Source organism: Molothrus ater, chromosome 6 (genome assembly GCF_012460135.2).
Source record: "Molothrus ater isolate BHLD 08-10-18 breed brown headed cowbird chromosome 6, BPBGC_Mater_1.1, whole genome shotgun sequence".
Taxonomy (NCBI): Eukaryota; Metazoa; Chordata; class Aves; order Passeriformes; family Icteridae; genus Molothrus; species Molothrus ater.
Window position 1 is genome coordinate 2035320 of NC_050483.2, and position 25664 is coordinate 2060983.

Genomic DNA, 25664 nt, shown 5'->3' on the forward strand with positions numbered 1-25664 from the left:
ATAGAAAAATGTCATTTTCTTAGAACTCGAAGGCTTTGAAGAAGGTAAGTCCTGCTCTATAGAGACAAAATACTACAATTTTTTGTGGAAGAACAGTTCCAAATTAAATAATTAATTAATTCCTCAAATGATTAATTAATTAATTCGTTAACTAATTAATGAATTAGTTTATGACAAGATAATTTTCTTTCATTCTCCCATGCCTGGGAGGTGTTAGTGAGGTGACTCAGCTTGTTTGTGGAATTACGGACACATGGACATTATGGACACACAGACAGTTTTTAAAATGACCTTATTTGACTTGAGTTTTCACATCCACTAGCCTTGTTTGCATACCCCTTACTGGAAAACCAATGGTGCCTGGACAAAAATTTGTGTCTTAAAGTGGAGGGCGGGGGGAAACACCTTTGCTGGTGGAGGATAACAGAAGGAGAACAAGAGAGGCCGTGTTGGTGGCACTAAGGGTGTGTGTGGTGTTTGTGAGGGTCCCCAGGACGAGGGAAGAGATGAGAATTTTACTCCCATGTTCTCAGAAGGTTGATTTATTATTTTATGACACTATATTATATTAAAGAATGCTATACTAAAACTATACTAAAGAAAGAGAAAGCATACATCAGAAGGTTTAACAAAAATGAATAATAAAAGCTCGTGACTGACTCAGAGAGCCTGACACAGCTGGACTGTGGTTGGCCATTAATTAAAAACAATTCACATGTTTGGCTAAACAATCTCCAGCCCACATTCTAGAGCAGGCAAAAGATGGAGAAGCTGAGACTTCTCATCCTCCCAGGAGAAGAAATCCTGGCGAAGGGATTTCTTAGATAGCGTGACAGTGACAGTGTGTAGCCATGATATGTTCTGAAATATCCCTTCGCCAGGATTTTTCTCCTGAGAAGCCGAGAGGCCTCAGGAACAAAATGTAAACGATAATTGTCTGCTGCTGGGGAATGCAACAGGTGCATCTGAGACAGAGTAGAAATTCTCCAGAGTAGAAATCCATTTTGATTTAAGTGAAATGTACGTCTTTGAGTTGAGTCTATAATTTGAAAACATAGCTATTTAGCCTGACTGCAAAAGCCTAAGCTCAGAGAAACTGCTTCAGTGAAAGACAGAGATAAGGGAGAGAGAGGCAAAGAGTGATAAAGAGGGACAGAGACTGCTGTAAGAGCAGGTCAACCTGACCTAGAAATTATTTCTGATAAAGAAGAACAAGCAGCAAATGCCATGCGGAATTAGTAAAAATGAATACGTATGAAACTATTGTAAAATTGTATGCATATGTATTTGAGAAGAAGATAAAAAAACACCTGACATCCCCAAAAGTACACATGTCCTTTAAAGAAAGTAATCTCCACATGTGTCCAGCGCTGTAATAAACATACCGGCTTTACAACTTTCACAAAGTTGTACAGTTTTGTTTATCTCCGCAAAACACATCTGTGATTGGTCTCATCTGGTTGTTTCTAATTAATGGCCAACCACAGTCCAGCTGTCTCAGACTGTCTGGTCAGTCACAAGATCCCTTCCCCTTCCAACCTTCCCTTTCCTTTCCCCTTTCCTTTCCCCTTTCCTTTCCCCTTTCCTTTCCCCTTTCCTTTCCCACCTTCTGATGAAATCCTTTCTTCTATTCTTTTAGTATAGCTTTAATATATAATTCTCTTTTAATATAATATATATCATAAAATAATAAAATCAAGCTTCTGAAACATGGGGTCAAGATTCATCAAGACTCTCCTTTCTTCCCACGTCGGGACTGCCCGCAAACCGCCGCAGCAACGCGCGTGTTTGTTGCTTGCTTTGCAGCGAGCCCCACGAGCGCGGCGCAGATGAGCCTGTCCAACCCCAGCATGCTGCGCACGCACAGCCTGTCCAACGCCGACGGCCCCTACGAGCCCTACGGCGACACGCGCCTCCGCAACAGCTCCGTGTCCCTGGACGACAAGAGCCGCACCATGAGCCGCTCCGGCTCCTTCCGCGACGGCTTCGAGGAGGGTCAGTGCGGGCCCGCGGGGCTGGGCGTGCTCACGGGGGCCGGGGTTTGGCTGCTTCTTCTGCCTCTGCCACGGTCGCAGTTGAGGCGCTACAGACGGTGCTCCGTGCTCGCACTCAGGGTGTTCATTGTTTCTTGTCTGTGTTACAATTCGTTGTCAAGACCCAGGACATTGCTCTGGCTGCCCTGGGTGATTCCAGACCCTGGCAAAGAGCTTAAAAATCCTGGCATGGAGTCAAAGACACCTGTGCCTTCCATTTTAGCCCATGGAGAAAATTGCCAACTTTGTGTGAGGAGATACAAGCCACAAGGGTTTGAATAGAATGATAGTGAATTTGTTACAGGGTGGAAAAGTAGAATTTTGGGGTTTTAGAATGGGAGTTCAAAAAGCAAGATGGAGGAATCTGGGTGTGTCCTGTCCTTCTTCTCCTTCTTGTCCTCCATCTTCTGCTGTGATGGTGACACTTCTGGATTGGTTTAGGGTAGAGACAGACTGTCTAACATAGGTGATGGGTATTGGGAAATTATTGTAAATAAAGTACACGTGGTTCTTAGTGTAAAAAGTTAACACCACCCCAAGGGCAGGGACTGTGCCACAACCCAACCTGCTGGACAGATCTCAGCAGGTCAGAGAAGGAATGGAATAGAAAAGAAAAATAAACAGCCTTGAAAAACAAAACCAACTAATCTCAACTTCTTCAGTCACAAGGCTAAGAAAAAAAAAGACTTTTTAATACCTTGGGGTCACCTCAACCACAGAAACCCTAAAGTTGAGTTCTGCAGTGTTCTACTAACAAGCTACAAAATGGCTATCTATCTTTCTGTACAAGGTCTTTTAAGGCTAACCTATCCAATTAAGAAATGACACCTAAATTATTTTCACTCTTAATCCAGTGACTAATCACTCAAAGTCTGCAATGTGGACTTTTCTGTGCAATTACAAAATACCACCCAAACCCAGGAAGAGGAAGGAATAAGAAGGTAAAGAAGAAGCATCAGCCTCTGCCCTAAAACTTCCATCTTACTTTATATATATTACCATATTCTAAAACCCCAAACTCTATGTTTTCCCACCCTATGATATTACACACTTCTAATCAACTACACACCTGTAATCCCAGTGCTATCAATCAATTTTTGAAGCCTTTTCCATGGCCTCAGGACAAATACAGTGCTCTCCTGGGAGTCAGTCTGTCAGCACAGAAAGTCTAAAATGCTCAGTGTCCAGAACTGCCAACACAGAGGGTGGCCTTTGCACAGGAACTGGGCCCTTCTCTGTTCAAACACAGCTTTCTCAGTGTGGAGCTCTCAGTGGTAGCTAAAACCATAGTCCTGTTCGTGGCTGTTCTGATTGTAGAATCAGAGTGTTGGAAGAGACCCACTGGGATCATCAAATCCAACTCCTGGCCCTGCCCAGGGCACCCCAACAATCACCCCATGTGCCTGAGAGCGTTGTCCAAACACTTCTCAAACTCTGCCAGCCTTGCTGCTGTGACTGCTTCCCTGGGGAGCCTGTTCAGTGCCCAGTCACCCTTTGGGTGAGGAGCCTTTTCCTGATATCCAACCTGAACCTCCCTGACACAACTTCAGGACATTCCCTTGGGTCCTGTCACTGGTCACAGAGACAGATGTGAATGATGACAGAGAGAATCATGTTTTTTCAGTGATTGTGTTGGTCAGACACAGGAAATAAGTGTTGTACCTAGACCTTGACTGTTCAAGAAATGGCTTAAACATATCCTGTGCTTAATTTTTTGTGCTCTCAGAACGACTATTTCAAGGTTAGAGTCAGCACATCAGTGTTTCTTCAATAGGGGTATTCTGAACTTGCACTTCCACATTTCTGCTTATAGTATAGATAAGTGATATCAGTTGGACTGTTTCTATCCCAGTAATTTTTCCAGTATTTAAACTGTACTCAAATAGCCTTTGCTTTTCATTTCTGCTGAATGTCCTGGCTTGATACAACAGATATTCCAAAGGGCATTGAGTAGTTCTTTGAAACATCTAGGCTTGTCTATTTAGTGCTGCATCATCTTTTCAAATATGTAACCACACCTGATAAAAAGAACCCATGTAAATATAGTAAGAAAAAGCATTTACCTAGAAAGGAATGTTTAGTTTGGTTGCTCCTGATCAGGCATCCTTGTAGCTGTAGGAGGAGCAGCTGTGAGCACACATTAAAATCCTCAAGCATTGCACTTTGAAAAGTCAAGCATGGAGGGATTCATAGGAAACATTTTCAACGTTAACCCTTTGAGTCTTAAATCTCCTTTCTGGCAAGGGTTGGGAGGATCTTGATTGCACTTCACAGGCCACACAAGCTTTTGATGGCTCTTTCCTGTGCTTCTGGAGACCTGCTCTTACTCAGCACTGTTAATACCAGTGCCCCATGGTTGTTGCTGCCCAAGAACCAGGCCTGCATGGGAGCCACACTTCAGTGCTTGCAGAAACCTTTGAGAGCTGCAAAGTGTCTTCCTGGAGATTCTGGTTATCCCATCATGGTTTTTTGCCATTGGAGAAGGTAGAGAATATGTATTGGATATGTCTCTGGAAAGATTAATTAATTAATTGGTTATCGAATTTAGTCAGTCTAACTTCAGTACATTTTATTGTATTTTAGAGGTCTGTGGCTAAGGATTTTTATTAGGAGTTGAGAATTATTATAATAGTTCTACAGAGCTAAAAGCTGGGTCATTGCAGGAATTAACCTTTGTTTGCTCTCAGAAAGCTGAATGATCAGAAACAGTCAAAGGCTGCCAGATGCTCAGTCAGTCAGTATAATCTGGGAAGGAATTTGAGTCTCTGTATCTGTGTTACACTTCAGTGACTTACCAGAAGAGCTACTGCAGCAAAATTTGCTTGGGTTCTACTGAAGACAACCTCCAAAAAATTGTAGCCTTAGTGTTTTAACTGTGCTCAAGATTGCAGCAAGTCCATTTTGGCACATTGGAGGTTAAACTCTCTCCTGTAGTTCAGAAGTTCTTGTCCAGCAGAGAGCCTGGTTTGGATAAACATTCAATAAGTATTGCATGTTTGAAGACAAACCATTAAAAAAAAAGAAGAAAAGGAAAATCTGAAAAGACTTAGGTGAAATGTTCTATGAAGTGCTTTTTATTAATTTGAAAAAAGTAATAAAAATGAAGTCCAAGAAATATCCACTAAGTAATGGACTTGAAAGTGCTTGGAAAATACCACTTTTGTATCTGAGGAACTAATTTGACCCTACAAGGGACATGCTGAAGATCCCTTTCAGAGTTTCCTCAATTTTTCACACCTAAAAGGATAATAATATTTTACCATATGGATTGAATGTGTAGGTGTAGTCTCTGTATTTTTATCTTCAGGAGAAAGGCCTTCCCTCATTTCCCTGGCTTACTACTAAGAGAAGGCTTACTACTAAGCTAACCTGCTTATAGCTCCTGCTTATTTCTCAGGGTCTAAGTGGTTAAGTGTTTCTGAATATAGCAGAGGTTTGCCTTCACCCTGAGAGAAGAGATTTTAAAGTATTAGAGAAATTTAAATTTGTGGTTAATGAACAAATTGATTTTATACAATCATCCAGTGTCAATGAAGCAAATCCAGGTCTTAAATGAAGCTTACCAACCTACTTCTTAATTATTTCCTAGCACATAGTATTACAAGGCATTTGTTTCTCATTAACCTCAAAGCAGGGCCAGGATTTATTCTTTCAAGCCTTTTCTTCTCCTGTCTCTGGGTATGAAGTACAGTCATGTTCTCTCACAGCACAGCAGGTAGGTGGGGAGGTTGGTCAGCCTTGCAGTAACTCTTGTGACAGACAGGGCCAGCAGGAGCAGCCTCCAAACTCACCAGAACCTCCTGGGGAACAAACACAGCATAAAATCTGAGTGCTCTCCTGGCTCTCCAGTTTCCCCACTTCTCCAGCCAACAGTCTTCCCCAGGAGCTGGGCTGCCACTGGCTCCACCCTGATACTTCAGCCTCCAAGAGAAAAACAAAGTTAATTCTTTATCGTTGGAATATAAATTGTTATTCCTTTTTGTGCTACAGTTTTTCTTTCTGCTCTCTGAGCAGATGGTCACAGCTAGAGCCTTTCTTTTCTAGCATTAAAAATGATACATGCTTGCCTTGCGTTTACAGTGCTTTAAAATAATAGCTCCAGACTAATTTGGGTTTGTGGGCTGCATGCAGTTGCATGCTGGCTGCAAGAAACAGGAATTGCATCAGGAGCATAACTGCCTTCAGGCTCCTAATTAAATAGCCTTCAAGTAGCCATCTGCAGATCCTTTAAAAAGAAATTGCACAAGTATATTAACTCCTCAGTGTCCTTAAAATGAGAAATCCGAAATTATGTGCACGTTCAAATGGTGCACATGAGTCACCATTCCTGTGTCTATGTGGTCCTTAGGGACATGGTTTACTGATGGCCTTGGCAGTGCTGGCCTAATCTTAGAGGTCTTTTCCAACCCAAATAAATCTATGATTCTATGTGATGCTGGTGTTTCACAAGGCAGGAGTAGGATTCCCAGAGTTATATGTTCTTTCCCCCTTTTTTCTTATTTTGCATCTTCTCTCCTGTATTAAAGTCCCAATGTGATCTTAAAAATTCCAGCTGATGCTAACTTTGTGTTGTGTCTGACCAAGTCCATGATAAAGTTTCTGTTTCCTCTCTGGCCAGTGGTAGGGCTCTTTTTTGGTTATATATCTATTAGGGAAAAAATTCAACAAGGAAGAACATAGGGAAGCAGACCAGAAAATATATTATATTCCCTCTCTGAATTGCACATTTGTGGCCTTGTGCAATATTGCCTCACTTTGGACTTTCCATCTTAAAAATCTTAAGGGGAAAATGCAAGTAAAGAAAAGGGAGAAGGAGATCTTAAGCACAGAACATCTGTGATATAAAGTTAAAGTAGAATTCTTCAGCATGGAAAGTGATGGTTGAAGCAATGTGTATTGAATTTTTGTTTGTTATGAAGAGATTGGTCATCCATTCCTTCTGTTAGCACAATGGCATGGAGGCACTCAAGGAACTTACTAATTCAGTAGCAGGTCTAAAACAGCTGCAAAGAATTATATTTCTGAACTCAAGAGAATTTTTCGTTGCAGACAAAATCTGTCAGTGGATTCAGTAGCAGTTAAGGGAGTTAATGGTAGACAGGTCACAGCAGCCAAAATAATGGTCTGACTGCAGCTTCCACCCCTGGAATTTCCCTCTCTGCTGATTCCCAGAAGGTGCAAAGATGTACCTGGGGAATAATCACTGTGTATCTGTCTCCTCTTTTCATTCTTTTCAGTAAACATGGGCTGTGGTTGCAGCCAGGGCTGGAGCACACCATTAGACACAGCCTGGCTCTGACTCACACACTTATTTTATGTTCTTAGTGCAGGATAGTCCTTAATGTGTAACTAGAAAGATCGTTTTAATTGAAAATATGATTACCCAGAGAAAGCAAATGGATGTGAGGGGTTTTTTTCACTTTCTTGTGGGTTCTCTAAATTATCTTAAATTCCTTCAGAAGCCAACTTAGACCTTGTTTACTTCTCTTTCCAGTATTGCCTTAGGATATAATGTCAGTGGGAAAGCAGAACCCATTTAGTACAAATGTAGAATTACTCTAGGTAATTAAAGCAAAATGGCAGCTTTTCTAAACTTTTTTCTTTTTTTTTTTTTTTTTTTTGCTGGAGGACTTAGAAGAAAGAAAAAATGATTTTATGCTATTTCATATGATTTGTGTTCAGTTACCTGAATTTTGAATGAAGTTTCAGTTCAGTACTATTTGTTTCTAAAACTAAAAATAAGGGGAAAGTAATTTTGCATGTTTCAGTCACAGAAAGAATAGCTTCAGGTACTTTTTTCAATATCTAATAAAGAATGAAATAATGCTATATTTGTATGTAAATCCTGATGTAACAGGCATCAGGATGGCAACAGCCTTGAGAATCACAGAATAGTTAAGGTTGGAAGGAACCTCTGAAGATCATCTAGGTCATCAGTGTATATGTATGTCCTTTATTGAATTTAAATGCAAAAATTGCTTGAAACTAATCCTTTTCCAGAAAGTCTTGTAGCTGTGTTTTCACTGTTAATTTTTTATGAGAGAACAAACTTTGCCTTGTTAAAAAAATGTCCTTGCTTTAAAGAAACACCAAGAAACCCTACAGGGAAAAGGAACATTGGGCTCATTGATGCACTGATGCAGCTCCCTTAAGTCAGCAGAAGGAAGACACAGCTGCATTTAGAGGAGAATTCACAGCCCCAAAATTAGACAATGGTTTTTTTTCCTTGGGTCCTCCACGTCTTCTCCTGGAGCATCTGGTTACACACTGGAGCTGGGTGTTGTGGTTTCCTCAGGACATTCCCATCTTGGTCTGTTGCTTAAAAAAAACCAACAAACCTCAGTCTCACCTAAAACTAAAGAAAAAATACTTAGATTTAATTTTGTAATCTCTTCTGCATTTCTTGGGATTTTTTTAGTCTTGAGTAAGCCCTTTTGCAAGAATTTTAATATAAACTATGCAGAGAAATATTTATCTCTGAACAGACCTTCATCAAAACTTTTGTAAAGTTTTGGCCACACCTAATTTTCCCAAAAAAACAAGTATTGTGAGAATTTTGAAACAGCTTTACCAAATCCAAGGTTATGGATTGTATCAGCTGGCAATGCATGCTTCAAACCATACATTATTGGTACAATAATATAATTAAGTTTATGATGGATGGTGAAGTTTGTGAAAGTATTTCTACGGCAGATTGGTTGTTTACAGGGGATGATTTATGATGATTCCACCCTGTGGTTAGTGCACTTAAATTCATTGTGTTTATTTTCTTTCTTGTAGTGCATGGTTCTTCTCTCTCTTTGGTGTCCAGTACATCATCTATTTATTCCACAGTGAGTATAATGAAATGAAGTGTGTATTTATTCATCAAAATTATTGAATTGGCTGGTCTTGCTGTGCTAGTTTTGCCATTCAAGGAGCAGGAAAAAAGCAGTTTTCATTTGACTGTGTTCTGAATGCTAGCTAGGAAAGGAATGTTTATGTTCTTGAAGGCGCCTGTGGATATTTAGCACATTAAACACAGACTTCAATGGCCTAAAAGCAGCCACTGATTTTTTGAGTCTGTGTTTTATGCCATGCTAAGTAGGTTTTGCTACAAAGCACCTTAGTAGATATGAGGAGATTTTAACTTTATTACTTACAGCATCCCAAAATTTGCTAAATAAAGTAATCCCATCCTTATATTAATGATTTACTACTAAAGAAGTTCACTTTTCAATGCACAAATATTAATAATTCTTAAAAAAAGGTAATTTAGTCACTGTGCCAGTAACATTTTCTCCACAAGTATGTATTCCTTTTGGTTATCTGATCCTAAAATAAGGCTTGCTGGAGTTTGAAAATAGCAGGGGAGCACCCAGAGCTTCAGGTTCCTGTGCTTGCTGCAATAGTGTGTTGGGATGGGTGTAATTTTCCTGGTGGCTGGAAGTGAGCATGTTTTCTTAGAAACAGTGGAGTGTGTGACTTCCTACCCCATGCTTGTCCTTAGCTGATAGCTGTGGTTAGAAACAGGCCATAGCAGCCACACTTCTGTCATGCTGACCACAGTGGAGGCTCAGAGCATCCACTTGGCATCCTCAGAGCTGGCTGTGTGCACCCACAGTGCCTTGGCAGCACCCAAATGGGAGGAATTTTTAGTTTTTTATTTTCTTTTTCACATCACTTTAGAATGCAAAAATGCGACCTCCTTCCCATGGAGAGCTGAGTGTAGGATGAAGGGAATTGCCCAGGATCAGCCAAGTTCTGTGGGATGAAGGGAATTGCCCAGGATCAGCCAAGTTCTGTGGCAGTCCTGGTTCCTCAGAGCCTCCTGCAGTCCCTTGTGGACAGAGCCAGGACTTCTCACTCTTCCATGACTGACATCAGAGGTGCACTGGTCAGCAGGCTGAGGTGGAGCCCAAATTCCTTCCTGCAGAAGGAAGTACCTCCAGAAGCCTATTTTCTTTTTCCTTGAGAGTAAATAAATTAGGAGACTAAAGTAGACTGAATATGGATGAGGGAATCCAAAATAGGGAGTTCATATTAGAATTCTTGAAATACAAAAAGATAATTTGCATAAATGTGTCAGGCTGGTTATGTTGCAATATCCTCACATAATTCCTTTTATTTTACAGCCTGAAGAGAAGTGCCAGTCAGAGGTAAGAGCACATCCTCTTTGACAAGCAGAAATGCCACTGTGCATTCTCTGTGCTGCTGTTTTATTTCTCCTTGCTGTGATGCACTAAAGTGCTCTCTTGAAACCCTCAGATTCGCAAGCTGCGGAGAGAATTGGATGCATCCCAAGAAAAAGTGTCAGCTCTGACAACTCAGCTGACTGCTAATGTGAGTACAGCTCTGAGGGCAAACACTAACCTGGAATGCATTTAATGCAACAATTACCACCCAGGTTCTTGAAGTGACAAAAAGATTTCATGTATATAACATTCAGTTTGTATTATTGATGTGTTTAAAGAAATAACTGTATGCATGTGTGGGACATGTTCAAAAATAGCATCCTCTGCCCTACTAAATTATATAAATTATCTTATACTTTTCTTTAAAAACTGAATTATAATAATAAGAATTTGGCTTTATAGCTGTCTAAGCCATCTTAAGGTCCTGAGAAGATCATTCAGGACAGGGTCTTTTTTTTAAAAAACAGTGTCTTGCTTTGACATTTGGGTAGGATGAGATACAGATAAAGATTTTAATTGGTAGGAATAAAAGTTAATAGAAACTTGGACTGAAATTCACTATGTTTTTCTGTTGCATAAAGATGTGGCATGATAAATAATGCTGGCATAAGGGGCTTTGGAAACTGATTTAAAGTTAAGCCTGAAGAACTGAGGTACCTGATTTTTTGTCAGTGTAGACAATACTTCTGCTTGTTCCTTTCTGGAATTTGAGGGATAAGTAATTTAAGACACTCAGGGAAAAAAAAAATACTTGGAATCCAGGAGGTGTTGAGGCAATACTGTATGACCCTGAGCAAGTTTATTTGTGTGTTCTGTGCTGCAGTCACAGATAGCAGGAGTCTGCAACACAGAAGCTTGCAAGGAAAATAAGCAATTCTAGAGTAAATAAGCTGGAGATGAATAGCAGATCAGATCATCCTGACATCCTGGTTTATGGGAATGAATGAACATCAGAACTTGTGCTGCTTGAAGGGGATTTCCCTGTCCATCAGCTCTGGGAACTGGGGGAGTGCAAAGCTTGGGACAGGAAAGGACAGGTTCACCTGAGCAGCATCACAGGAAAGATTCAAGGGGAAATCTGTGCTGTCCACTCCAGGCACCACAGTGCTTCATCCAGCTTGAAAATGGGGCCAGAAAACTAAGAACACAGTTACTACAGGGAAGTCAAATAAAAGGGCTTTGGCTGAATGAAACCACTTAGTTACTGTCCCAAGAGGAAAAGAAAACAGTTTCAACATCTTTCAAAAGTTAAATCTTATATTTGCCTTTCAAATACAAAGGGGATGGATACAGGAATTGGTTTTCCCCCAGAAGATTCTTTTACTTGTGGGAAAGCAGGACCAGATTTTCTTGCATAGGTTTTTAATGATGTTGTTAAATAACCCAGCTTGTGTCCTTCAAACAAAGACCTTGTCAGCTGAGCAGCTCATTTGGCTCTGCTGTGGCTTTATTGCATTCTCCTTCCCACAGTTCAGGGTCACTGGGCTGGTGCTCAGCACAGGCTGCTCACTGCCTGGCCCAGCTGCTCTTCATCTGCCCAAGAATTTCTATGTGGTTGCTACCACTCTCTTTGTGGAGAACAGTTTTTAGTGTACACTCCTGTATGGTTTTGTTTAGATTGGGGTCATTTGGGTTTTTGTGGGTTTTTCTTGTGGGCTTTTCTCAAAAAAAAACCCAAAAACCCCCAAAATAACAAAGCATATAATTTATTATTTTGATAATATTCCATTTTTGCTTAGTTCACTTTGCTAAAATCTTACAGTGTTTTATTCATGCTATTTAAACTTCTTAGACTTGAGCCTGCCCCTGATCTTCCTGATCTGTCCATAAATTGGCAACAGAGATGTTGCTATAACTGTCCCACTATTAAATTTCGGTCTTTAGCCACTTCTTTCCAGAGAACATCCTTTTTCCATGTAAAAGGCAGGGTCTGTTCCCAAAAAGATTGAGACTAATAAATGCTGTTAGTTAAGACACTTGGACATTTCCTTTAAAAGGCAATTAAAACTTTGACAATTTAAATGAATCTCTTCAGTTAACAGGTTTTTTCCTGAGTTTCCTTGCATAGACATTGCAGTTGTTGATGCTTCTCAAGCTATCAAGGGCATGAATTTGAAAACATTTTGCTCCTGCTATAGAAAATGGAGATTACATTTTTTTTCTTAGCTCACTGAATGATTTCAAGATAGGAATAATTGCAAGATCCAGTTTGGAAAGAGCAACTGGTTTTTAAGGCTCAGGTCAAAGCATTAAGGGTTTGTATCTGTTACTAATCCATGCACTCCTGTTTGCCCATTTATTTTTTGCTTTTGAAAAGTATTGCTGAGGATCCCTGAATATCAGCTTTGTTGTTCCCTGTTCATCCTCCCCAACAGAAGCTGTGCACTCTGTGTTTTTAAAATAAATATTTAGATTTTCCTACGTGTGTAGTGTTAGGTTTTGAATTACTTTTTGCCATTTTCTCACAGTCTCAGCTCTGCTTATTTTCATAGGGGCTGATGGGAATGAGAGCTGCACATCCCCATGTTATTGTACTGCTCATGTTTGTTTTCTTTGTGAATGTGAGAACAGTTATTTAGGATAAGTCAACTGTGTGCTGCTGCTGAATGAGTCTGTGAAAGGTTTTGCTATTCTGTATTTTTTAGGTGAGAAAATATCTTTTTCTGCTTGGAAAAATTTCACCATTTGACTTGTCATTGTGCATGTAGAATTATTTTTAATAGATAAATGAAGCTATTTTTTAATGGTTAGTGTAGATTATTATGGCTAATGAGACAAATACATATTGAAATACACCTGTGATCAGTTATGTATGCATATGAATACCTAGAAAACAGTGCCATGTCATGGCTGTAGAAATACAGTTTCTTACATTCTTTTCCATCTTCCCAATCTACTTTTCCTTCCTTTTGCCTCTCAGTCATTTTCAATTCCTAGCTGATGTCTTTCATGTAATGGACACTGTGTTCTCCATGCTTCTTGGGAGAAGAATGTAGAATCTTTTTCTCAGGAAGCACTTTTTTTTTTTCTTTCCTTGGGAAAAGAAAAGAGGGTAATTGGCCAAGCAGCAGGAATTTTGGATGATATGTAAGCAAGCTAACCTTGGCTGGAAGCGAGGTGCACTCAAATAGGGGAGAAGTCTTGGAGTTAGATGCAGGTGCATCATCTAACAAAGCATCTGCTCTCCTGGTGGGATAAACACAGGGAGAACCTCCACCCCTGTGACTGCCAACATCTTTTTGCCTTAATTATCCACAAAGGAAAATACTGATTGAGTTGGAGGGAAATTTCTGCCTTACTCTTCTCTATACGAAAACTTGATTTATGTTTTATTGTTGGCAAGCATTTCCATAATGTGTGCTCTACTCATTTGACCTTTTCTAGGCAGTGTTGTTTTCTCTGCACCATTTACACAACAAACAATGCCATGCACTGGGTGGACTGATTAAATACCTGCAGAAATACTCCTTTTTGGGGGAAGAGAACTGACTCCTCCTGTGTGGTTTGATTTCAGGCTCACCTGGTGGCAGCGTTTGAGCAGAGCCTGGGGAACATGACAATCCGACTGCAGAGCCTGACCATGACAGCAGAGCAAAAGGCAAGCTTCAAAAGCATTTGGAAGCCTTCACTTCTGTTCCCAGCATTGTTGCCCGTGCTCCTTCTGTAGCTGTGTGGGGGAAAAAGTCACAAACATAAGTCAATTTAACTTAGCTCCCTCATTTGTGGTGACAGAGTAAAATGTAAAAAATAATTTGTATAAAACACTAATTTTCTGCACTGGGATTTTGTGGCAACTGATCAGGTTATTCCTATTGATTGTTGCATATTTCTGTAATATATTTCATCCCAATGCATCCATAAATGGGCATGTTTGAAAGAAACACCAAGAAGAATACTTACAAGACTGGCAGCATTGTGTTTTTGGACAGTATGCTTGAATAGACATTATTTCTGCATTACAGAATACATGCATTTTTTTTGGTATCATAATACCTAAGCTGTTTTGCACCCTGTTGAGGGTGTGCTTCCCCAGGTATCCCAAACCTAATTTTCACCTCCTTGTACATATGTATTCCATAAAGTCACTATGAACTATCAAAACTTGGATGGAAAAGCAGCTTCTTTGGTGTTCTTCTCCTGTGTACTATCCTATGTTTTTTTCCCTTATTCAAGGACTCAGAACTGAATGAGTTAAGGAAGACAATTGAACTCCTGAAGAAACAAAATGCTGCTGCTCAGGCTGCCATCAATGGAGTGATCAACACACCTGAGCTGAACTGCAAAGGTGAGAGACAAGCACCACATACAGAGACGCCAGGGCTCTCCAGTGAGACCTCAGTCCTCTGTGTAACAGCTGATGTAACCATCAGGGTTGCTCAGAGACCAGAGTAATCCACTTATTTACACTGTGATAAATTGCTGAAGGAAAAGTTTGAAGCATCTCCGATTTTAATCTCCTCACAAGAAACAAGGATTTGAAATCCACAATCCATCCATTGGGATAAGGGCTTGCCAGAGTGCTGGTTTCCCAAAATGTATCTTCAGAATTGTATTTTTAATGCCATTCATCACATTGCCTAGCTAATTTTGACACTGCCTGCATTGATATCCAGGTCCTGGAAAAGTTTGAAGCATCTCTGATTTTAATCTTGTCACAAGAAACAAGGATTTGAAATCCGCAATCCATCCATTGGGATAAGGGCTTGTCAGAGTGCTGGTTTCCCAAAATGTATCTTCAGAATTGCATTATTAATGCCATTCATCACATTGCCTAGCTAATTTTGACACTGCCTGCATTGATATCCAGGTCCTGGAGCTGCCCAGCCCGCGGACCTGCGGATCCGGAGGCAGCACTCCTCAGACAGTGTCTCCAGCATCAACAGTGCCACCAGCCACTCCAGCGTGGGCAGCAACATCGACAGTGACTCCAAGAAAAAGAAGAGGAAGAACTGGGTGAGTATGTTGTAGGAGACTGTGTGAGGTTTTTGTGAAATTGTCAGGACATGCACAGTGTGACCGTGTTCACAGGGGTCCAAGGATGAGGGAAGAGATGAGGATCTGATTCCGTGTTTCAGAAGGCTGATTTATTATTTTATGATCTATATTATATTAAAACTATACTAAAAGAATAGAAGAAAGGATTTCATAAGAAGGCTGACTAAGAATAGAAAAAGAAGGAATGATAACAAAGGCTTGTGTCTCAGACAGAGAGTCCGAGCCAGCTGACTGTGATTGGCCATTAATTAGAAACAACCAACATGGGCCAATCCCAGATGCACCTGTTGCATTCCACAGCAGCAGATAACCATTGGGTACATTTTGTTCCTGAGGCCTCTCAGCTTCTCAGGAGGAAAAATCCCAAGGAAAGGATTTTACATAAAAGATGTCTGGTGAAATGCAGCTCCTTCCTGCCTCATGCAGCAGGTTAGCACAAGGACTGTGCACTCCTTAAATCATGGGTAAACTCTCCTGTGAAGGCTTAACTGAGTTGTAAGTGATGTATATCCTTGTGCTGACTCTGCATAGGATTGAGTTTTAGCTTGACAGCTGTCAAAGATCAGGTCTGGCTAATAGGGTGTCCAGTCCCTTTAGGAAATGTGACATCTGTCATTAAAGGAAAACAAGCTCACAAGAGAAGATCATTCTTGTGGGTTTTCTTCTGTTTTTATCTCGTAGCACTTTCTTATAAGTGAACATATTAAACAGTTTAAGAACTCTTTGTCCAGAATTAACTTGGACTGCTAAGAATAATATAAAAAATACTGATCTTTGAAAATTTTTCATGATGGACATCTCTTTTGGAAGTTTTTGCATTACTTACCTGTCCTTTCCCGTTTTTCCCTCTTTGCTCATCATGTACTATGTACAAGGTACCCTGTACTGGAGGAAAGGTACATTATCTTCAACTCCATTTTCAATTAGACCATAACTTCCTTAGTGACCTAGTCTGATTGTAGTTTGGACTGAAGTCCCTAGATCCTTTATTGTAGTCAGTACAACAATCCACCCCTTTCTTCCCACTGAATTTAAATCTCCCTGTATCTCTTGGGTGTACAGATAAATCTGTAGAGATGCAAAATGTGGTTAGAGCTGGTAAAAGCTATGTGCTCAGTATTCTCTCAGAAATGTTAATGAAACTCCTGAACTGTAAGAAAGAGCTTCCTGAACAAGTTCTTATTTTTATTTCTCTCTTATCTCAGAGGTTTCATTGCGGTATCTCTTGGTATTGCCAGCTGCTCTATAAAAGAAGCATTTCCACTCTGCCCCTTAAATAATTGGTAGAATGGAAATAGCATCTTGTCCAAATCCTTCTTGTACTGTAAGTTAGTACATAGACAAAGTAAATTGCTGAAGCTTTTAAATTTCTAGCAACCCTTAGTTTGTGACACAAAACTTTTGTAGTCACTAAATCTTGGTTAAGATAAACACTTTTTAAAACTCTTGTTTAGCTTCTATTTTTTGTTACTGTAACCTGGTGGATATGCTCTTACATCAGGCCCACATTTCTCACTCATCAGATAACTATTTTTGAAGAAGATTAAGAGAACATTTTTTTATTATAAAGGTTAATAAATAAAGTTTTCATGAAGTAGAAGAAACAGGACAGTATTTTTATGTTGTTATTAAAAATGAGTGCATCATTGCTGTGAAATGAAGATTGGAAATTAAAACACTACAACGAAGAATACGGGAGTTGAATCTGATTCACACATTGTTTATTCCACCAGTGCTGAAGAAGTTCTCAGCCAAGGTCTTTGTGTTCTGTGTAGAAGCAATGCAGATGTCCATTCAGAGCTGAAACATCAGAGTTTCAACATTTCTCATTGTAGGAGTCTTTGTCTAGCTTAAAAAAACTGGTTTTAGCTCATATTAAGCCGGCCTGTGTATGTATGCAATTTTTACAGTGGCATTAAAAGGTGTACGTGGAGTATCCTGAGTGGGAGGGAAGCCATGGGGATCATCAAGTCCAGACCTTGATTCCATGGGGGTTTAACTTTTAGGGCTCCCTAAAAGTGAAACTATATATCTGAGAACATTGTCCAAATGCTTCTTGAGCACTAACTTTTGAATTGTAGCTTTGGGGTCACAGCAGTTTATAATGACTTGAATATTAATTCTTGTTTGGAAAATGCCAGTCACATTACTAAAGGTTATTTTAGTTGCAGTTTTTTCACGTGGTGAAAAACCTGTTCCTGCAAGGAAAAATACATTATTAAATTGGCTCTTAGCCAAAGCACTCTGCCTGAGCTAAGTAGAAAATGTAATTTAAATAGTTAAAGAGTTTGGATCTGGTGTCTTCCTCAGGTAATGTAAAACAATGGCTGTATGTGGTTTGAGACACCTGGTCTTGGAAAATACAGGGTTTTGGTTTTAAAGTAACTGTTTGTCTTTGTTAATCATTGGTCTTGTTTGTCTCAGAAATCCAAAACTTCCCTTATCAGTGGCTTTATCTGTTAAAACATGTCTTTTTTCCTTCCCCCACTTCCTTTTGCTTGCACTTCTTCCGGCAGGTCAATGAGGTAAGGAGGACCTTCTTTAAACTCTGCAGCTAACCCCCCATTGACACCACTAACCCTTCCAGCACCATTAACCTGGCCTGGGCCCTGTGCCAGCACAGCTGCAAGCTGTCACCATGCTGCTGGAAAGCTTGTTGCACTCAACAGAGTTTGCTGTCATATAGCTCTTAAAAAATAGGAAGCATCCATAGCCACTCCTATTGACCTTATTAATCTGATAAAATAGTTAAGGAAAAAAAAGCTTTGTTTTTTATTTTTCACCCATGTTACTGTGTATGTGAGTATGGCTGTAGCATCTGAAGTATTTGCATGTTGAGAGTTTCTAGTCTGTGGCTTTTTTTGCCTGGTTTCACTCTTAATGATGGATGTGCTGCTGTGGTCTTTTTTTTTTTTCCAGTTACGCAGCTCCTTCAAGCAAGCTTTTGGGAAAAAGAAATCTCCCAAGTCAGCATCTTCTCATTCAGACATTGAGGAGATGACTGATTCTTCCTTACCTTCCTCACCAAAGCTACCACACCACAACACCACTGTTTCAACACCACTGCTGAGAGCTTCCCATTCCAATTCCCTGTAAGTGATTTTTGTAATTTTTAGACAGAAAACGGCATGAAAGGCATCTTGCTGCATTGGTAGAGGAAAGGCAGCGGACAGAAATGCTGAATTCATTTATTCAGAGATTTAAAGATGCATGAGCTGACTCCCAACCCAGTACCTTTCCATTAGTGTCCAGGAAGCCAAAAATCATTGCGTCAGTACCGAAGTGTAAATATTTCATTGGGTTGCTGTCTCAGCAGAATGTACTGAGTATCAAGAATATTTATAACCAGGGTGACCTTGAGGTGCCAAATAAATTGGATCTCTTGCTGTTAATTAAACAAACCAGGTCAAATCTGGGATTTTGTCTCTCTTGTCTAAACACAGCACACATTGTATTCATCTGCTGTGATAAGTTCCCAATTCTATTGACAAATATAGATAAAGGAAAGGAATTCGAACACTGTGGGTTAGTGATACAGATGAACTCATCTAACTGCTTGTGCCTGGTGGATGGAAATGATCCACTCCTCTTTCCTTCTGTAGCTTCCCAGCCACCTGTGCCTGGTCCTTTCCATGGCCACCTGTGAAATAAAGTTTAACAATTCCCTTGCCAGGCTGTTTTCAGTCTGAACTCACATTTTAGAATGTACGTGGAAAATTTAGTGAAACAGCTTTTATGTTAATTTCATCAGTAGCTTTGTCACTTGAGCAGGATAAATAAATACAGAAAGCTGTAACAGGCAGTATTGTGAAACCTGTAATTAGCAGACAGCCTCCTGACCTTGGGAGGTCGTGCAGAGCTTCCAGCCTGATTCCAGAACAAATGCATTGGAGTAGTTCCCCTCCACTTGTTTTCACATGGAGAAGTGAAAACAATAGCAATAGTTTCCAGCTGTATAACAGTGATGAAATGTCAGTAGCAGAAGATAATCCCCCATGATTTTTGTTTCAAAGCTTCTTCTGTCTCTTGAGCCTAGCTCAGTGTGTTTCTGGTGACTACAGCAAGTTGTGCCTTACAGCTCTCAGGCCAGAAAATTGTCAAATGGTGATCCCATCTGTCATCAGCCAAAATGCTGTGTGGGTACATCTCACCTTGCTATGGAAGCCAAAAGGATAAACACGAACAAAGAGTAAATATGTGAACTGGGGAAAGGATAGAGCTCAAGTAAAACTAGTGTGTCTTGGCTTACTGGCTTTTTGGTGGGGAAAACATCTCTCATGAAACTGATTTAGGGAGAGACATGTTAAAATTGCCCTTATAATGTGCAGCTGTGTGGTTGATCTTTATACAGATACAGTTACAAATGTGCTGAAATGTTCTCACTCAGGTTTGGTTGTTTTTTTTTTTAGTGGGTGGAGGGAAGGAAAATGCCACCAAAAATTTTTTAAGCATAAGTTCTTTAAAGTGAGCAGGAATTTATCATGCTTGAATAGGTGTAGAGTTCCAACGCCCTCCAGAGCAGTTCAGGGAAACCCAGCTGTGCACACCTGGTGAGCTTTAAATCTGTCTGTGAACTCATCAATCTCCAACCAACTGCTGTTAAATGCCTGCACCCCCTTAATTTATTTAGATTTTGGCTTTAGAAGTTTTCCTTTATAGCAACTACCATAAAAAAATGAAGACTATCCAGTAGTAGGTGATTTCAGAGAATTCTCTTTCAGATGCTGATTAAAAAATTAACCCTCAGACATCTTTATTTCATCAGACTCTAAAATTTCCATGGCCTGTTTAATGTCTGACTTAATTCAATAAGCCAAAACTGCTACCTGCTTCAAGCAGAATAAAAAGAATAACTCCTCTCCTGCTAACAAATCCTGGAGAAGCAGCAGCAGCAGCAGAGGAAGGAGTGTGTGTTTGTTGGTGTCGCGCAGCATTTCGGAGTGCACGGACAGCGAGGCCGAGACGGTGCTGCAGCTGCGCAACGAGCTGCGGGACAAGGAGATGAAGCTGACAGACATCCGCCTGGAGGCCCTCAGCTCTGCCCACCAGCTGGACCAGCTGCGCGAGGCCATGAACAGGATGCAGGTGAGGAGCAGCCCCCCACACCCTGCAGCCTGCACCAGGGTCAGACCTTCATTAAAAGTCAGCTTGAACGCCTGACATCGCTGCCCTCGGCTGCGGCTCTTTCAGCCCCAGGACAGGATTTTGGGGGACAGCATTTTGTTGGCTGTCAAAATCACAGGCTCACAGAATAATGAGGTTGGAAGAGACCTCTAAGATCGTTGAGTCCAACCTATGCCCTAACACCTCAACCAGACTGTAGCACCAAGTGCCATGTCCAGTCTTTTTTTAAACACACCCAGAGATGGTGATTCTACCACCTCCCTGGGAAGAGCATTCCAGTGCTTTGTTATTCTTTCAGTGAAAAATATTTTCCTAATATCCAACCTATCCCTTCCCTGATGTAGCTTGAGACTGTGTCCTCTGGTTCTGTCAGAAGCCAACCCCCTCTGTCTACAGCCTCCCTTCAGGAAGGTGTAGAGAGCAATAAGGTCACCCCTGAGCCTCCTCTTCTCCAGGCTAAACAACCCCAGCTCCTTCAAACCTTCCTCACAGGGCTTTGTGTTCCAAGCCCCTCACCAGCCTTGTTGCCCTCCTCTGGATGTGCTTGAGCATCTCAACATTCCCAAACTGAGGGGCCAGAACTGGACACAGCACTCAAGGCGTGCCCTCAGCAGTGCTGAGCACAGGGACAGAATGACCTCCCTGCTCCTGCTGGCCACACCATTCCTAATGCAGGCCAGGATGTTTCCATGCTCTTTGCCTTAAGGTCGTTGCATTTCAGTGTTAGTTAATTCCCACATACTGAGGTATTTTAGGATACTTTGAAAAATTTCACAGAACAGACATTTTAATAATTGAAACATGATGGAAACAGCATTTCTGCTAAACTGCTATTTATTCTTAATTGTCTTATGTTGCTGTCTTATAATCATGTTTTCACTGTGCCTTCTAACGTCTGACTTGTCTCTTGCAGAGCGAGATTGAAAAGTTAAAAGCAGAGAACGATCGGCTGAAGTCTGAAAACCACGGCAGCTGCAGCAGGGCTCAGTCTCAGGTTTCCATCTCCTCCTCTCCCAGACACTCCGTGGGTCTCTCTCAACACAGCCTGAACCTCACGGAGTCAACCAGTCTCGGTGAGCTGAATGAGAAGGGTGCTGGGGCAGGTTTTATCCTGCACTTGGAAGGCTTGGGTTGGTTAGCCATGGAAAAAAGAGAGCGTGAGGATTATTAACAGCTGAGGTGTGGAAATATGTCACGAGCTGGCACAGAGCCCTCTTTTAAATATCATCGAAGGTCTGCTACACCCTCAGTCAGAGGTGTCCAATTATGACCTCAGCTCTGAAAAGTCCTGTTTAAAGCCATTTAATGGTGCACATTTCCCAGGGGATATATCATAGGAAGGAAAATCCAGAGTAACTGGCTAATCATTTTCAATGACCTTCCCTTTTTGAGAGGGCTATGTGGCGGGGAAGTCAGTCAGCCTGGTTCTCGTGTTTTACCTCGGGGCGTGTGAAGCCCAGACGTGTTGTGTTTGACTACAATAAACCAGCATAGTCTCCATTGTAATTGAGCTCCAGCTGTGAGGCTGTTGATGTTTCCTGTCCACAGACATGCTCTTGGATGACACTGGAGATGGCTCTGCCCGGAAGGAAGGAGGCAGGCACGTCAAAATAGTCGTCAACTTCCAGGACGAGGTGAAATGGAAGGAGGTGAGTTGTGTTTCATCCCTAGCTTTGAAATGTAGGTGACTTCAGAATGTGTGAGGGAACTCAAGTTTGCAAAGAACTTTCAAGGTTTTTCTCAGGAAAATGGTTCATTTGTGTGTTGATAGTGATAGAGAGGGCACTTGGCTACCTGCAGCTTCCTTGGAGCTGCTGAGAGGGACCAAAATGCCATAAGCACCAATCTCATGGAAGAAATGGACAAATCCAAACTGGGAGATCTGTACCATATCATTCTAGTTTAAGTTGTCCCCTCTGGCACAAGTACCCTGTTTAGAATGACATCTTTCAGATGTTTTCCATCCACAAGTACGTGAAAGAGTCCTAAATACCCAAATAAATTGCAAATAATGTAAAGTTGCATCCTATCTCGTGTGTTTAACATGCTTGAATGTATTACACAGTCCTTGACAAGCAATGGCCTTGCTATCTCACATTTTTGAGCAGCTGTAAAAGTGTGTTTAAGAAGTAACTTCATGTCTTCCTGAAGGATGAGCAAAAATCTGAATGATCAGATCTGAATGATCAGCTGCTCTTTCCATTAAATACCTATTTTGCATTAATTATTACAACCCTGGATAAATAGTAAAACTGCTGCTGGTTGACTGCAATTACAGCAAGTTTTAGTAACACTTCAAATCTTATGATAGAAATTAGTTTTCTCTTTAATTAATGTTTCACAGTGAGTGTAGCTGTAGAAAACCAGAAAAACTGTATTTATTCTGATTTATTTTATCTGCCTTAAAAATCACTTAAAAATGCAAAATTCTGTGATACATAAAATATAGAATATAAATATAAAGTCTCTTTCTATATTACTAGAGCCATGTATACATTAGAGCCATGTATAGTTTATCTATATATATAGATTTCTGTGCCCACAGCAGAATTTCTGAAAATAAATAGGATAAACCTAGCAAATGTAACGTCTTTGATTGTGAAGCCATGGAAGAATGAACTTGGCCTCTACTTTTCTGTCTAGAATATTCCTAAGAGACTTTCTGTCTCTTTGCTAAACTGTAATCCTCTCAGAGATTTTTCAATTATTCATGAATTGATTAATAAATACCTTTAACTTAACATCACAGCCACCTGAGTATTGTTTAGATTTGTGACTCCAACACTGTAGAAAATGTTTATCATGTGAAAAGAATTCCATATTCCATTCAGAATTCACCATATAGAGCAGTAAGGATGCACCATCATTTAGAAGTAAAAGGGGAGGGGGCAGGGAGCCAGCATTTTAATTCCATTAACCACGCTTGTCTGATAGAGTTATTCCTGTGCCTTTAGGATTCCAGGCCTCGCTCCTTCCTCATAGGCTGCATTGGAGTCAGTGGGAAGACCAAGTGGGATGTCCTGGATGGGGTTGTGAGGCGCCTGTTCAAGGTCAGTGGGTACAAAATCTGTGAGCTCCAGGGGCTTCTGGTGGTGCCAGGCTGTGCTGAACTTTGTGCATTAAGCAGTGTCCAGCAGAGAAGAGGCCCCCAGGGCTGCCTGACTGAGGTCCCTGCCCCAGAGCAGGCTTTGCCCCCGAGCAGGCGGCGCGGGCCGGACAGCTCAGTCCCTGCTGGGGACAGAGTGCCCGAATACCCAGGCCGCCCGTAGCTGTGGCTACCTTAACCAGGCTTAGCGGATTTCAGCTCTTTAGTGGTTCTCAGCTCTCTTAGGATTCCAGCTCTTGCTTGCTAAGGCTCCTGTGGGCTAGGGGGAGAAGCAGACACGAGAGAAGAGAAGAAAAGGTCCTGGTGATTCCACAGCGATGGTTTATTGAGGGGTCTGTGAAGGGTTCCAGTGATGGCTCTTCTTCTGCCAAATGGGCTAAAACAGCCCCTTTTTATAGGGTGCAGAGGGATCCAAACTTGTCCAATAGTAGGGGTTAGGGGAAAGTGACCTATGGGGTTACAGAGATAAGCTGGGGTCCGAGAGGCGGAGGACAGGGGCTTATTTTGCTGTCTCATCATGACCCAGCAATACCTACCCTTAAGTCTCAGCCCTTCACGGAGTCTTAGTCAATTCTATGGGGTCTGCTACACCTGACCTCCTGTGTCCCTTTCCCACCCCAGGAGTACATCATCCACGTGGATCCCTTGAGCCAGCTGGGGCTGAACTCAGACAGTGTTCTGGGCTACAGCATCGGGGAAATCAGGCGCACCAGCAGCGCCGAGACCCCCGAGCTGCTGCCCTGTGGCTACCTGGTGGGAGAAAACAACACCATCTCAGTTACCATCAAAGGTAAGCTCACCTGACCTGCCTGCTGGAGTTCTCACTGTTGAGGTTTATCAGAACTTGCTGTGTCAAGGAGCTCAGAGGAGTAGAGACTTTTTATTGCGCTGCTTTTTCCTGTTCCTACCGTTTATTTACTTCCTGCTGTTTTCATTTGATAAAGTCAGCACTTGGGGCATGCTAAGTCTGTAATTTCAGCAAGTTTTCAACCTGTAACTCTAGGGAAAATTACACACTCCACAGATCTTCAGTTGTCCTGGAGGAGACCTCACATCACAAAGGATGCAGTGGAGCTGTTTGAGCAGCAAAGTGCTTTCCAAATGAGTCAAGCCTCAAAATTTCATTGGCTCTTTATCACAGCTATAGTTGTTATTTCCTTCATGCAGGGTTAGAAAAAAAAATAGATCTTGACTCATTTGCTTGCTTGGTCCCTCCTTAAGTCCCTCAGGAAGGAGGGAGCCCAAATTTTATGAAACTCCATAAAATGTGGATTTCTCAAAATGTATGGTTTTCAGAATTCCCATCGATTTTATTCTGTAAGACTGATAAAAATTTAGTATTTGTGTTTCTCATTTCATTTCTCAGGGAAAAACTTTTTTATGAAAACTATACTGTGAAACTAAGTTCAGGGGTAAAACTCTCAACTGCTGCATTTTGAACATATATCAGTTTGCTCAAAGTTAGACCTGTGAAATCTGCAGACAGATGGTATTTGAGAGCAGTGCCAAACATTCTGCAGATCAACTTTGAAATTTGACTGAAAGCAGATTTTTGAATATTGGTGTAAGAACCAGGTTACCTTGTATAGCAAAGCAGTGGGCAGGAAGACAAAATAAACTGTGAAATACATCAACTTACTGAGGCTTGACATGAACCCAGGATATTCTACTTATATAAAATGCATTGTCCAGTCATAAATCCTAACTGAAATATTGCATAAGGTCTAACTGTGTCTGTAAGGCTGCAGTTTGAGTTTACATTTAACTTGCACTGACTCGACATGTGCCTTGAAGGTTCACAAGTGATAACAGTTTTCAATAAAATAGAAATGTATTTAATCAATTTGTGGAAAATCACTGACATATACCTTTGAGATATAAAGCTGCCTATATAAATATTTAATATTCCAAGTAACCACTGAGGTGCAAACATTTCTCTGGGTGATCTGCCAACTTCCCTTCCTGCTGTTTATTTTGAAGCACTGTGTATTTTCCCTAAGCCAATTCTGCCTAAAGTGACTGCTGACATGGCATAAATGCTTATCAGTATGAGTTTTCTGTTAGAGGAGATAACTATCAGCATACAGAGGAGGAGTTTAATTACAAGCATTTGGGAAAGTAGGGGGAGTTGATGATAGCTGTTTTTTTTTTTTTTTGTCTGGTGATCCAAAAGTAAACAGGTACATTCAGGGTGAATGCGTGGTGAAATGCTGTAAAATGGATGACTTGTGC

General features: G+C 41.0%; 1 protein-coding gene across 2 annotated transcripts in view; it reads left to right on the plus strand.

The window, feature by feature from the left end:
* Nucleotides 1-25664, plus strand: part of NAV2 (neuron navigator 2) — a 213198-nt gene that overhangs the window by 176619 nt on the left and 10915 nt on the right. For both annotated transcript variants that reach the window (XM_054515028.1, XM_036383390.1), the window contains 14 exons: nucleotides 1807-1995; nucleotides 8814-8866; nucleotides 10148-10171; nucleotides 10281-10355; nucleotides 13722-13805; nucleotides 14381-14492; nucleotides 15015-15160; nucleotides 17719-17727; nucleotides 18122-18294; nucleotides 20134-20287; nucleotides 21240-21399; nucleotides 21875-21975; nucleotides 23281-23376; nucleotides 24054-24222. In XM_054515028.1, the coding sequence (XP_054371003.1) occupies nucleotides 1807-1995; nucleotides 8814-8866; nucleotides 10148-10171; nucleotides 10281-10355; nucleotides 13722-13805; nucleotides 14381-14492; nucleotides 15015-15160; nucleotides 17719-17727; nucleotides 18122-18294; nucleotides 20134-20287; nucleotides 21240-21399; nucleotides 21875-21975; nucleotides 23281-23376; nucleotides 24054-24222 (1545 nt within the window). The remainder of the gene's footprint in view (nucleotides 1-1806; nucleotides 1996-8813; nucleotides 8867-10147; nucleotides 10172-10280; nucleotides 10356-13721; nucleotides 13806-14380; nucleotides 14493-15014; nucleotides 15161-17718; nucleotides 17728-18121; nucleotides 18295-20133; nucleotides 20288-21239; nucleotides 21400-21874; nucleotides 21976-23280; nucleotides 23377-24053; nucleotides 24223-25664) is intronic.